The 12,998-nt window shown below is 45.7% G+C and overlaps 1 protein-coding gene across 2 annotated transcripts in view; it reads left to right on the top strand.

The window, feature by feature from the left end:
* The window catches only part of SRD5A1 (steroid 5 alpha-reductase 1), a 35,248-nt gene extending 22,494 nt beyond the window's left edge, over positions 1-12,754 (top strand). For both annotated transcript variants that reach the window (XM_024928772.4, XM_003807966.5), the window contains 2 exons: positions 5,981-6,131; positions 11,390-12,754. In XM_024928772.4, coding sequence (XP_024784540.1) covers positions 5,981-6,131; positions 11,390-11,456 — 218 coding nt within the window. In that variant the 3' untranslated portion in view covers positions 11,457-12,754. The remainder of the gene's footprint in view (positions 1-5,980; positions 6,132-11,389) is intronic.
* Positions 12,755-12,998: the final 244 nt, after the last annotated feature.

Genomic DNA, 12,998 nt, shown 5'->3' on the forward strand with positions numbered 1-12,998 from the left:
TGTGCCACGTTCCACAGAGTAAGAGGCACGGTCACAAGGTACAGAACCCACAAGGAAGTACAGCACCATGAGGGAGAGCGTAATTCAACATGAAAGATTTCAGATGTTAGAATTAATGGAAACGTTATAAAGTGAGTACTTGAAATGCTTTTTAAAAGGAGTAGATTACAATTAGGAGTAAGAAGCAATGTACCATAAAAGGACTAGAAACCAATAGAGCTTCAGAAAAATTTTTTTAAAGTACATAAATCTAAAACTTTAATGGAGAAAGGGCGTGACATCACTTAGTTTGAACTTCTTCCACTTATGTTCCTAGAAACCATATGAGAATAGCAACAAAAACAAACAATGCTACAAATCTCAAATTACTTAAACTGTGACCCTGAGAACCTGGAATCAGCAAAGCCAGCTCCAGACGTGATGGTAGTGTGATAGAAGTGGCAGAGAAGAGAAAACATGACAGAGTCCTAGACAGGCTGCTGATCACCTATTCAGCCCCTGGGTGGACTGGGGAAGAATCCTCTCTTTGGTGTTGGGCTTATGAGCAAACTGCACCCTCATGGGGTCATCCCAAGGAGCCGCTTCCTCTGGCAGGTACAGTGGCTGGGAGAGCACAGTGTAAGCTGGATGGTGGCCCCCTCGCTTCCTGCCCAGCACCCTTGCATGGGGAACAGCATGATTCCAAATTAATCGGCAAGTGTTCATCCCCTGAAGGAGAGGGCCCTGTCCTGAGGAGGAGCTGCCATGAGCCAGACTAAGAAGGGACAGGGCACAGTCCTGGGGAAGGCAGAATGAAAAGGTGCAGAAGATGCCAGAAGCCACAGACTGGCAGATTTGAAAAACACCACTTCCAAAAGAAAGGGCATCCCCAGAGACGGCAGGATCCCATGGGAGGGCCCTCCTGGGCCAGGCTGGTTACGGAAAGGCCTGAGGTGCCTTATACAGAGGGTCCTGTCCACTGTTCCACAGTAGTTGAGATGCCACAAAAACTTTTCAGCCCCTTTCCCTCCATTTCCTGCTCTCAGTGTCTGATCCTTGTTCTAATCCAACATATTCAAACCTGAACAACAAAAAAGGTACAATCCCCAAATCTGTGCAGTCATGACATTAGGACAGCAAAAAAGCAGCAAAACTTACCTGAGCAGAAACGTGTTTCACAAAGCAGGGGAAAATTGTAATCAAAATTCCAACATGAATTTTAAAATGTGAATGGAGGCCAAGCGAGGTGGCTGATGCCTGTAATCCCAGCACGTTGAGAGGCCGAGGTGGGCAGATCACATGAGGTCCAGAGTTCGAGACCAACCTGGCCAATATGGTAAAACCCCATCCCTACTAAAAACACAAAAATTAGCTGGGCGTGGTGGCACGTGCCTGTAATCCCAGCTACTTGGGAGGCTGAGACACGAGAATCACTTGAGTCTGGGAGGCAGAGGGTGCAGTTAGCCGAGATCATGCCACTGTATTCCAGCCTGGACGACAGAGTGAGACTCTGTCTCGAAAAAATAAAAAATAAAAATAAAATGTGAATGGAGCAGCTGCAGAGTCTATACCCGTCAGCTAAAGAACACCTGCGACGAACCCGCAATCTACAAACTTAGCTTATTACCTGTTGCAGTAAAGGGAGACCTCTCCCTGCGATGTTTCCCCACAGCATGTAGCCTCCTTCCTGCAGCTAGTAATCAACCCAGCTTCCTGACGGCCTGTGGCCATCAATGGCATCTCTGTGAACAGACAGGCCAAAGGAAATGCAGAAGCTTGGCTGCAACTCTCAGGCAGCAGGAGGTGACACCAGACATCGGTGCAGATGACATGGGACATATGAGACTTAGGGAAGAAAATGCTTCTAAAATTCTTAATTTCTCATCTCCAAGTACTAACCAGGCTCAGCCTTGCTTAGCTTCCAAGATCAGACAAGATCAAAATTCTTTATTTCTAATCATTTAAAAAAAAAAAAGAAACCACAGAAGCATGTTAGAAGATAGAAATGGAAAAGCAAAGAATATGAAACCTAGACTGGGTGCAGTGGCTCACACCTGTAATCCCAGCACTTTGGGAGGCTGAGGCAGGAGGATCACTTGAGGCCAGGAGTTTGAGACCAGCCTAGGCAACATAGCCAGACTCCCATCTCCACAAAAAAATTGAAAGAAAATTAGCCAGGCATGGTGGTGCACACCTGTAGTCCCAGCCACTCAGGAGGCTGAGGTGGGAGGATCACTTGAACCCAGGAGTTTGTGGCTGCAGTGAGCCTCGATCATACCACTGCACTCCAGAGGGAGACCCCGTCTCAAAAAAAAAAAACTTTTTTTTTTTTTTTTTGAGACGGGGTCTCGCTCTGTCACCCAGGCTGGAGTGTAGTGGCGCGATCTTGGCTCACTGCAAGCTCTGCCTCCCGGGTTCACGCCATTCTCCTGCCTCAGCCCCCCGAGTAGCTGGGACTACAGGCCCCCGCCACCACGCCTGGTTAATTTTTTATATTTTTAGTAGAGATGGGGTTTCACCGTGTTAGCCAGGATGGTCTCGATCTCCTGACCTCGTGATCCACCCGCCTTGGCCTCCCAAAGTGCTGGGATTACAGGCGTGAGCCACTGCGCCCGGCCAAAAAAGATCATTCTTATTGTGAATGACGTTTTGGTGATAGCTGGAGAAGGTAGGGAAAATATATCCATCCTAGGCACATTGAAGTCCATGAAGAAGAAATCCAAAGCATTGGAACAGAATATATTTTGAAAACTAATTCAAGAAAGCTTTTGTGAAGTAAAACAAGACACAAGAGCGTCTGCCGTTTGCAAGTACGCACCCTATACTGGAGGAAGTGGACAGGAAACAGTGACGATCATCTGTGTGTGCCATGACTGGCTTGTAAGGGAAAGTTTGTTAGATTCTTCAGGGCAACATTCCGTGCCAGGGCCTTAAAGGCAGCACCACGAGAGGCCCAAGGAACGTGGAAGCCAAAATATTATCCTAGCTTTGGAGTCCCTCATGTAAAATCTGTCAGGTTTTGAAGACTCAGGTGTAGGGAGTCTGAGTGCTGTGCCCCATGAGGACTCCACCATGGTCGGCTTTGTGACCGGCGCCCTTCGCTGCAGACTCTTAATTTTGCAGGGCGTTTTCATGTGACACATTGATGGTTTCTAATACACAGGTGTGCCGTCTACATCCAGTGACTCCGTGAGGTCTTTCAGAAACGCTTCGCAGGACTCTGTTAATCATGGTGCCATAACTGGTTAGGGTCAAAGGAGCAAGTGACAAAATGAACAAATAAAGAGATAAAGAGAGGTGCACAGGTGTGACGTCCATAGTCAGTACATACGGGCTGAACTAGGGCTTAGGACAAGTGCTGTGGGCTGTGTGTGACAACCATTTGTGGTTTTGTAATGCGGCATCTGTAAGCAGCCTGTGTCTCAAGAGGACATTTTTTAGCAGATTGGCATCTGCAGGCTTTCCAGTCTAATTCCATGCTTACCACACCGTGTGCCCCACACCAGACACTTAAGAGAGAAGTTTCACTGAGCAGGCGGCATGCAGGAAGGCATCGTGGCCCCAGCCCTGCCCACAGGCTGTCTGCCCTTTGGGTGACTGGCATCTGCAGGGTATGGTACAAAGGTCCTTCCACGTCTGGGATTCACCTGCCCAGGGCTCTGATGAAATACAGTTGATGATTAACGTAATCTTGTAGAAAGTTGAAGCAGTTACAGAAATGGGTGAATAAGAAAGTGAAAGTGACTAAGCTCCATGGCTCAGGAGGAACAGCGCTGTGAATGCTTTGGGTCCATTCTTGCAGGCGCTTCTGCAGGTGCACATGCCCACACATGGCGAATGACATTCTATTTATTGGGCATTAAGTTTGATATTTTTATGTTTTTATATTGTCATTAAAAAGTTTACTTGTCAATGAATATTGATATTTGTATTAGTCTGTTTTCACTCTGCTATAAAGAACTACCTGAGACTGGGTAATTTATGAAGAGAAAATGTTTAATTGACTCACAGTTCCGCATGGCTGGGGAGGACTCAGGAAACTTACAATCATGGCAGAAGGCGAAGGGGAAGTAAAGACCTTCACGTGGTGGCAGGAGAGAGAGCGAGTGAAGGGGGATCTGCCTCACTCTTTCAAACCATTACATCTCATGAGAATTCACTATCACAAGAAACCGCCTGCATGATCCAGTCACCTCCCACTGGGTCCCTTCCTTGTCCTGTGGGGATCACAGTTCAAGATGAGATTGGGTGGGGACACAGAATCAAACCATATCAGTATTATTTTACAATTCTGAATTATTTCAAGCTTACAGAAAAGTAGTAGAGAGCTTATTATTGCAAACATCTACACACCCCACCTTCCTTAAATAAGAAAACGAAAAGCACTGTGCTGTCTTGGGCTCAGCAAAACCATTTTCTTCCTTTTTAAAAAATAGACCATCTCAGGCTGGGTGCCATGGCTCACACCTGTAATCCCAGCACTTTGGGAGGCCGAGAGAGGTGGATCACCTGAGGTCAGGAATTCCACACCAGCCTAGCCAGCATAGTGAAACCCCATCCCTACTAAAAATACAAAACTCCAAAAAAAAAAAAAAAAAAAAAAAGGTAGCCAAAAGCCCTCATGCATGTAAGTTGCAGTGTGCTCAGAGATGTAGTCTCTACCCTATGCTGCAGTATTTGTTGAAATTGGTCTTATGACTTAGGGCGTAATAGGTTTTTTTTTTTTTTTTTTTTTGAGACAGAGTCTAGCTCTGTCACCCAGGCTGGAGTGCAATGGCACGATCTTGGCTCATTGCAACCTCTGCCTCCTGGGTTCAAGCGATTCTCATGCGTCAGCCTCCCGAGTAGCTGGGACTACAGGTGTGTGCCATCACACCTGGCTGATTTTTGTATTTTCAGTATAGACAAGGTTTCACCATGTTGGCCAGGCTGGTCTCCAACTCCTGACCTCACATGATCCACCTGCCTCAGCCTCCCAAAGTTCTGGGATTAGAGGCGTGAGCCACTGCGCCCAGCCTAATTTTTTTTTAAAAAAGCTCTGTCCTTATATGCCTTCAGAATTTTCTCAGCTCTGCAGACATAGTGTCCAGTTGGAACCTGGGGCAGATCACGCCAGGCCTCTCTAAACACACTTGAGTAACCACAAAGCTACAGCCTGAGGGTGAGTCCCAAGTCCAAGGAGGGGCCTCCTGCCCTCCCTCTCTGCTGGGACCCTTCTCCCCACCCCTCATCTGGTCTTTGGAGTGTGCCAGCCATTGCTGTCTGCCACAGGGCCTTTGCTGCATCTCTTCTCCTGCCTGGAGCACTCCTGAGAGCACCTCCAGCACCTGCCAGGCTGGCCCTCACCTGCAAGCCTTGAATCGACCCTCACCTTCCCTGTGAGGCCTGTTGCCAGCCACTCTGTGATGGTGACCTCCTCCACCCCATCCCAGCTCCAGGGCCCCCTCACTCTGCCCTGCCCCTCGCTACTCCTCCCCCTCCATGAGCTGTGTGCTCTCCTTGTTCATGACACTGGAGTTCATGGTTCTAGATGTGGGGAGGGTGTCTGTCCAAGTGCCTGGGCAGGGCATGGCCCATAATACGGACTCAGTGCATTTGTGAAGATGAGATGAATGAATGAATCTGTGCTTGAAAATGAATATCTTTGTCACTCATTGTGCTAGGGTTCTATCTAGGTCCATTTTACATGGTTTACTCTGTATTCTCTGCTTGCATGATCCATCAACAGGTGCACTGGTTTATTGGTGTCTTCCACTGTAACTGTACGTGTGTGTATTCACATAGACAGGTATTGATATACATGTGTAGTTGATGATCAGAAGTTGTGATATGAATTAGTAAACTATGTAACGCTGGATATGTCTTACTGATTAACATTCTGTAAGGACAATATTTTTCCGTTCTTGAATTTATGTTCTCCAGGTAAGTATTCACTAGCATCTCTGAAGTCCGTATTTCATTTTGTAGTAAATGCACTACTTTGGTCTGTGTTTTCTTCTAGGAGGCTTATTTGAATACGTAACTGCAGCCAACTATTTTGGAGAAATCATGGAGTGGTGTGGCTATGCCCTGGCCAGCTGGTCTGTCCAAGGCGCGGCTTTTGCTTTCTTCACGTTTTGTTTTTTATCTGGTAGAGCAAAAGAGCATCATGAGTAAGTTTTAAAACACTTTTACCGTTTGTAATTTGTCCTTTGACTATATTATTACCATTTTTCAGGCTAGATTTTTGAAGTGTTAATTTAAATCGCTGAATTCCAGTTTATTCTGTGCTTTGGCCAAACAAGTACAAAACCAAATAGCTGTAGAATCACCTAGCTCTAGGGAATAATCAGGTCCACATCAGCACAGTTGTTCTCTATACCACGTCCTTAGCCTCTCTGAATTGACATTGCTGAATTCAGTGGTCAAGTTAGACACCAAGCAGGGGATTCAGGGCTCTGAATGGGAAATACTGATTAAAACAGATCCCTGACTGAGCAATAGCCAATGGCCAGCTTGCGAATGCTGCAGGTTGAGGAAGTCCTGAAGAGGAAGGTGAATCTCAGAGCCCAGCGACACTGGCAGAACTCACGCACACAAGAGCTCTCCAGCTATGTGGTGGCTTAGGCCATGGCTCTGAACCTGGGGTCCTTGATGGGCTACAGAAGCTCTGCATGCCCCCTAAAATGACATCATTTTCCAGAGACCGGGTCCTTGGCTTTTATCTGATCCCCCAAAAGGCTTGCGAGCCATTTGACCAACACACTCATAAAGAAATCAAAGGGACTGGGCGCGGTGGCTCATGCCTGTAATCCCAGCACTTTGGGAGGCCGAGGCTGGTGGATCACTTGAGATCAGGAGTTCAAGACTCGCCTGGCCAACATGGTGAAACCCCACTTCTACTAAAAATACAAAAATTAGTCAGGCATGGTGGCGGGCACCTGTAATCCCAGCTACTCGGGAGGCTGAGGCACGAGAATCGCTTGAACCTGGGAGGTGGAGGCTGTAGTGAGCCGGTATCGCACCACTGCACTCCAGCCTGGTTGAGAGAGTGAGACTCAGTCTCAAAAAAAAAAGAAAAAAGGAAAAGAAATTGAAGGATGTCAAGGCTGAAGTGAATTTAGAGAACATCTTTCTAATCCAATGGATGAGGAAACTGAGGTTCAAGGAGCAGAGTCTGAGGCCAGTCAGGAGCCCCATCTCATTGACGGGAAGAGATCTCAGGAGCAGCGTGGGATCTTTACCTGCCCTGACATTGGCGCGTGTCCCTGACAATAAATGATGGAGACTGGGCTTAGCAAGCGGCCAGCCTGGTATGCACATTTACTATGTCCCCTGAGCCACCCACTTCATCCACTCAAAACATCTAATCGAAATCTCCAACGCTGCTGATGCTACGAGGTGTGCAAAATGTATAACTCTGTCCTACTTCATGGAGTTTATCATCTTTTTTGGGACTAAGGACAGAGAGAAAAAGCTAAAAGAAGAATAGATTGATATGGTATAGTGGGAAGAGTACCTAGGTGTACTTCCCAGCCTCACCATGAGTTTGCAGATGCAAAGGATGATTATTGGAGATAAGAAGAAGAAAGGTCATATCTGAAGTATCTCTTTGTCTAATTTTTTTTTTAAGACAGTGTCTCGCTCTGTCACCCAGGCTGGAGTGCGGTGGCACAATCTCAGCTCACTGCCACCTCTGCCTCCCAGGCTCAGGTGATCTTCCCACCTCAGCCTCCCGAGTAGCTGGGATTACAGGCATGCACCACCAGGCCTGGCTAATTTTTTATATTTTTTGTAGAGTTGTGGTTTCACTATATTGCCCAAGCTGGTCTTAAACTCCTGGACTCAAGTAATCCTCGCACCTCAGCCTCCCGAAGTGCTAGGATTCGAGGCATAAGCCAACGTGGCTGGCCTCTTTGTCTAATACTTGAAGAAGTGATAGTATAAATGTGAGAGCTGATGAGAGCTCTAAGAGCAGCGCCCCTCATTCTTCGAGACACTCCATCGTGCCAGTGGCCTGGTATTTTCACGCATAGACAGTGAGGAGAGAGTGAGATCAGAGAGCCACGACCTACCTAAATCCCAGAGCTGCTGAGAAAAACAGAGGGGTCTGCGGAAAGTTGAGTGAGTGCCGAAGGCAGAGAGGGTTTGAGAAGGAGGCTCAATGCCAGGCATGGCAGAAAACACTGTGGGCCAGGAATGGGCCTTCTGTGCTGGGAACTGCCAAAAGGTCATATGAGAGTCCTAAGCCCTGGCACCTGTGAAAGTGACCTTACTGGAGAACGTTATCAGTTGAGATGAGAAGGGGAAACGTGGATAGACGTACACCAGGTGATCACACAGAGTGGGAAGGCCGTGCGAAGATGGACACAGAGGCGGGGGCGATGCAGTCGTGAGCCCAGGAACACGTGGCGCCACCAGAGCTGGGGGAGATGGGACTGGAACCTTCCCTGAACCTTCAGAGGGAGCGTAGCCCTGCTGCCACCTTGATTTCCAACTTCTGGCATCCAGAACTGGGAGAGAATCAGTGGCCATTATTATAAGCCACCCAGTGTGTGGTTAACTTTGTTCTAGCAGCCACAGGGAACTGATACGCCAGCCTTGCAGCCATTTAAAATTGACTGGGAAAGTAAGGGCAGGAGTATGATTGGTGAACCCCTCTGTTTTCTCCTCCGCCAGATGACTTTGTTGTCACAGGTTTGGTTGAGATACACGTTACCACTCTAACTATACATTCTACAATCTCACTTCCTCCCCTCTGCGCCCGCTGCTCCCAGACTGCACCTGGCCTGGGCCTCCCTTCCCGGCGAAGATGCCATCCTTTTACATTCCTAATATTTGATGTGAAGAAGTGAGTAATGGCTCATTTCTCATTAAAAAAAACAAATGAGATAACACTGACGTTTAAAAAAACACGGATCAGAGTAAGATTGAACACGGGCACACCAAGTCAGTGGCAAAGATGTTTTCTCAAATGAAATCAGGAAACAGGAAAGCCCCTCTCAGTATTTGAATATGAAACATATAGAAATGGAAAATAAATAATTCAGTTATCTAAATGAAAGTCTTTGCTAATGAAAACCCAAAGATATTCTTTGCAGAAGAATTCATGAGTTGAAAGAGCTCTTTGTCATTCATTTGCTGTTTAAATTGGTGTCAGTGTGAAACCAGTTTTAAGCCCTGAAGAATTAATCGATTCAGTTTTGCAGAAGTATGTTCAGAAATGTAGGACTTACAAGCTGAGAATAAAATAAAAACTCCTTTTTAAAAAATATTTTCATAAACCCAACTAATTAAGCCATCAAATAAAAGTCTTCCAAAAGAAAACATGCCAAGGATCTATTCCTTGCACTCCATTTGATGGATTATAATGTTCTTTTTTTTTTTTTTTTTGAGACAGTCTCGCTCTGTCGCCGAGGCTAGAGTGCAGTGGCGCGATCTCGGCTCACTGCAAGCTCTGCCTCCCGAGTTCACGCCATTCTCCTGCCTCAGCCTCCTGAGTAGCTGGGACTACAGGTGCCTGCCACCATGCCCGGCTAATTTTTTTGTATTTTTAGTAGAGACGGGGTTTCACCCTGTCAGCCAGGATGGTCTTGATCTCCTGACCTCGTGATCTGCCCGCCTCGGCCTCCCAAAGCGCTGGAATTACAGGCGTGAGCCACCGCGCCTGGCTGGATTATAACGTTCTAAAAACAAAATTGTATTCAATGAAATCTTTCTATAATAATCAGTATTTAAATTCATAAATGATTGCATTGATAGTTAATGCATTGATTTCTAGGTCAGAAACAGTCAACTGTGCTGGGTTGCTAACAAATATTCTCTTTAAGGGCAAAATTTAAAGGTATTCTAAGGAGTAAGAAAAATTTAATCATTTAACAATAAATATTTTATTTCTATATAATGGTTTCTGTGACATACACTTAACCTCTTCAGCCAACATCCCTTCGTTGTGTGAGAACACCCTGACCTCACACATGTTCTTTCTGATGTCACGGAGCCCAGCCTTGCTGCCCAGCCTGGTGGGGGGGCGCGTTTTCTCGGCATCCTGCGGCAGTCCTGTGTTTCCCATCTCCCGCCTGCTCTCTCGTGTTTGCCCATTTCAGGTTCTCCTGCTGTCTGTCATGTACTCTGCCCTTGCCTTTTCGGGCCAGGGTGCCCATCTTCCCACGGGCAGTTTCTGGGAGAGAGGCGCTCACCCGCTATGTCACTGTGTGGCGGCCAGTGCCGCTGGCCCATGGGGAAGCTCTTCAGCACTTGCAAGTGCTGGATGGCCTGGATCCCAGCAGGCCTGTGAACACCTTCAGCCTCTAACCAGCGAACATGTTTGCAATGCACTTTCACAGGTTTGACACCGGCTGTTAGGCTTGGCCACGTTGTGTGTTGGGCACTTGTGGGTCCATGCGCCACCACTGAGCCACGTAGCTGGAAAGGCTGCAGTCTCGAGGCCTCATGCCAGGGGAAGTGACGCTTGACCTGGAAGTCCTGACCGACTTCTTAGAATTGTTCTTATTACATGCCTTTTTGGGGACACAGAACATACAAAAGTAAACGTGGCCGCCCAGTATGTTCGAATTCTCTATTTGTGGATTCCGGTGTTAAACTTAACTAAGACCAGCAGGGATTTGCCAACTCCCTCTCAGTTTCTCGTCCTCCTATGTTTCTACCACATTAACAATGAGCTAATTGCTTTCTATCATGATTTTTAGTCTGTTGTTTAATCTTTCTGTGTGTGTTTATAGAAACTCCCTTTCTCCATCTTGTCAAATTATTTCTAATTTTTACTCCATGCATTTAGTTGCCACCTTTCCCAACTGGCTATTATCCCCCAAACAAATGAGCACGCCTGCATTGATACAATTTATATCAAAACGGAAAATAATGTTTGTTTCGAGCACAAGGCTGAATGGTGGACAATGCCATATTGCATTTCCGCAGATTTCACTGAATCCTTACTAAGAGCGTTCATGAGCCTCCTGGTATGCAGCTGGGTGCCCACTCTACACACCCTGGGCTAGGCCAGTAGTTCCCAACTGCAGGCTGGAGAAAACTGCTGGAGTCACCAGCAGATATTCAGGAAGCACCTACTTGGTCCTGCCCCTCCTCCAGCCTGCATGCTTTCCCCAGGGGCTGAAAAGACAGCTCCGCAATGTGCTGATCAGTATTTTCATCAAATGTCAGTAATTTTCCTTCCAGATAGAAAGGTGAATTCTATGGGCTACTTCTTCTGAATCACACTTTATGATTAGATATATTTAATTCTTCATGATAATAGGCAAAATTAAACTATAAGTATGAAATGCCAAAGTTTTTGTTACTACATTTAAAAAACTGAGTATTCTTTTGTAATGAAAAATATTGTCACTTTTGTTAGCATCGGTTAAATGTCTAAGCGACGGAATTATTTCCTTTTTTAATTTTTTTTTCTTAGGTGGTACCTCCGGAAATTTGAAGAGTATCCAAAGTTCAGAAAAATTATAATTCCATTTTTGTTTTAAGTGCATTTTCCATGAAATTATCTTCAACTTGAAGCTTTCCAATGGCGCTTCTCTGTGGACTTTGTAAATAAGTTATATCTTTGTAATTTTCCTGCTACTTTATCATTTGCAAGATGTCCTCTAGGAATTTTTTTTCTAGTAATTTTGCAATCTACCTAATAAGTACCTAAATACGCTGAAATGGAGGTTGAATATCCTACTGTGTAACAGGTCAGAATTTCAAGCTCTGGGTAATAACTGCTGATATTTTTTCTAATTTCGAATTTACCTCTTTTGGCTGTGTCTTGCCAAGTGTGTATGAGACTAGACTTTACAACTGTCTTTGATGGCATTTTCAGAACAATAAATGTCACAATCCCTTCTATAGCCCCCTACAGTGATCCCTTCAAGGTCAACTGCAGTGTTGCTTCCCTCCCCCTGTAGGGCTGGAATCTGTCTAGGAGCCCTCTCTCGGAGGCCACAGAGGCTGGGGGTAGCCATTGTGCAGTCATGGCCCGGGGGAAACTTGCCAGCCTTCGTGTCAGGTGCTGTGTGTAAGTGGAGAACTTGGGGATAGAGGAGGAAGCTCCTCGTGGCCCTTCCAAGGTGAGGCAAAGGCATCTGGACTTGTTCCAGCCCAGCCCACCGGGTGACATCACCGGGCAGGGAGGGGTGCTGGTGGCGGTTCATAGGGAGTAAGCTGCTCTGCCTGTGTGAGGGGCTCCTGGGCCCTAAACAGGCACCTTTAGGCCATGGGTCACTCACCGTGAGCCATCAATGTGCTCTGGTCTGACATGGTTTCTCTCTGTCTTCTAGTCTAGACCTAGTTTTTTTGTTCTGTTCCCCACGTATGGATATAGTAGAGATTGTTGTCTGTGAAATTTCTCCTTTGTAGATTTTGAGTTTTCCCTTGTAGTGTAAAGAATGATCACTTTCTGTAACAATAACAAGACCACTTTTTAAGATTTATCCTGTTTGTTCTTTGTTGATTGAAACATAATAATTGTTAAAATTCTCTACAGCCTTCTTTTTCTTCCATAGCTAATCTTCCTTCTAATAGTTTTTGCTTTCTGTTTTGCTGTTGTTGCTTTGCAAAGCTTTCCCCTCATAGCCTGTACCTGTTATCAATATAAAATAATCTTCCTGTTGAATGCTTCATGACTTGAATTCTACTTTGATAAAAACATTGCCATACTGCTTTTTATCTTGATGAATTCATCTGGCATTGCTTTGCCTTATCATCTCATCTGGAGTTTTTAAATGCCATTTGTTTCAGTTGTCTTTAACAACATAATAAATAGACTTTGCCATTTAACAAGGTAGCTCAAATTCTTTTACTAATTGTTACATCAAAACATTCTTTCATCATATTTCCTGTTTTTATTTGGTTTTTTCAACTTCTTCTGTTTACTTTCTACAGTGATTTGGAAAGGAGATTTCCTTTAAAACAAACAAGCTTATTGGGAATGGCTTTTATGATGTTTAAAGTAGCCTTGAGAGCTTCCAGTTAAATCTGATGAGCTGAACATACACCTTTCCTTCTCCCCTCTCTATCCTGACCCC

Source organism: Pan paniscus, chromosome 4, assembly GCF_029289425.2.
Source record: "Pan paniscus chromosome 4, NHGRI_mPanPan1-v2.0_pri, whole genome shotgun sequence".
Taxonomy (NCBI): Eukaryota; Metazoa; Chordata; class Mammalia; order Primates; family Hominidae; genus Pan; species Pan paniscus.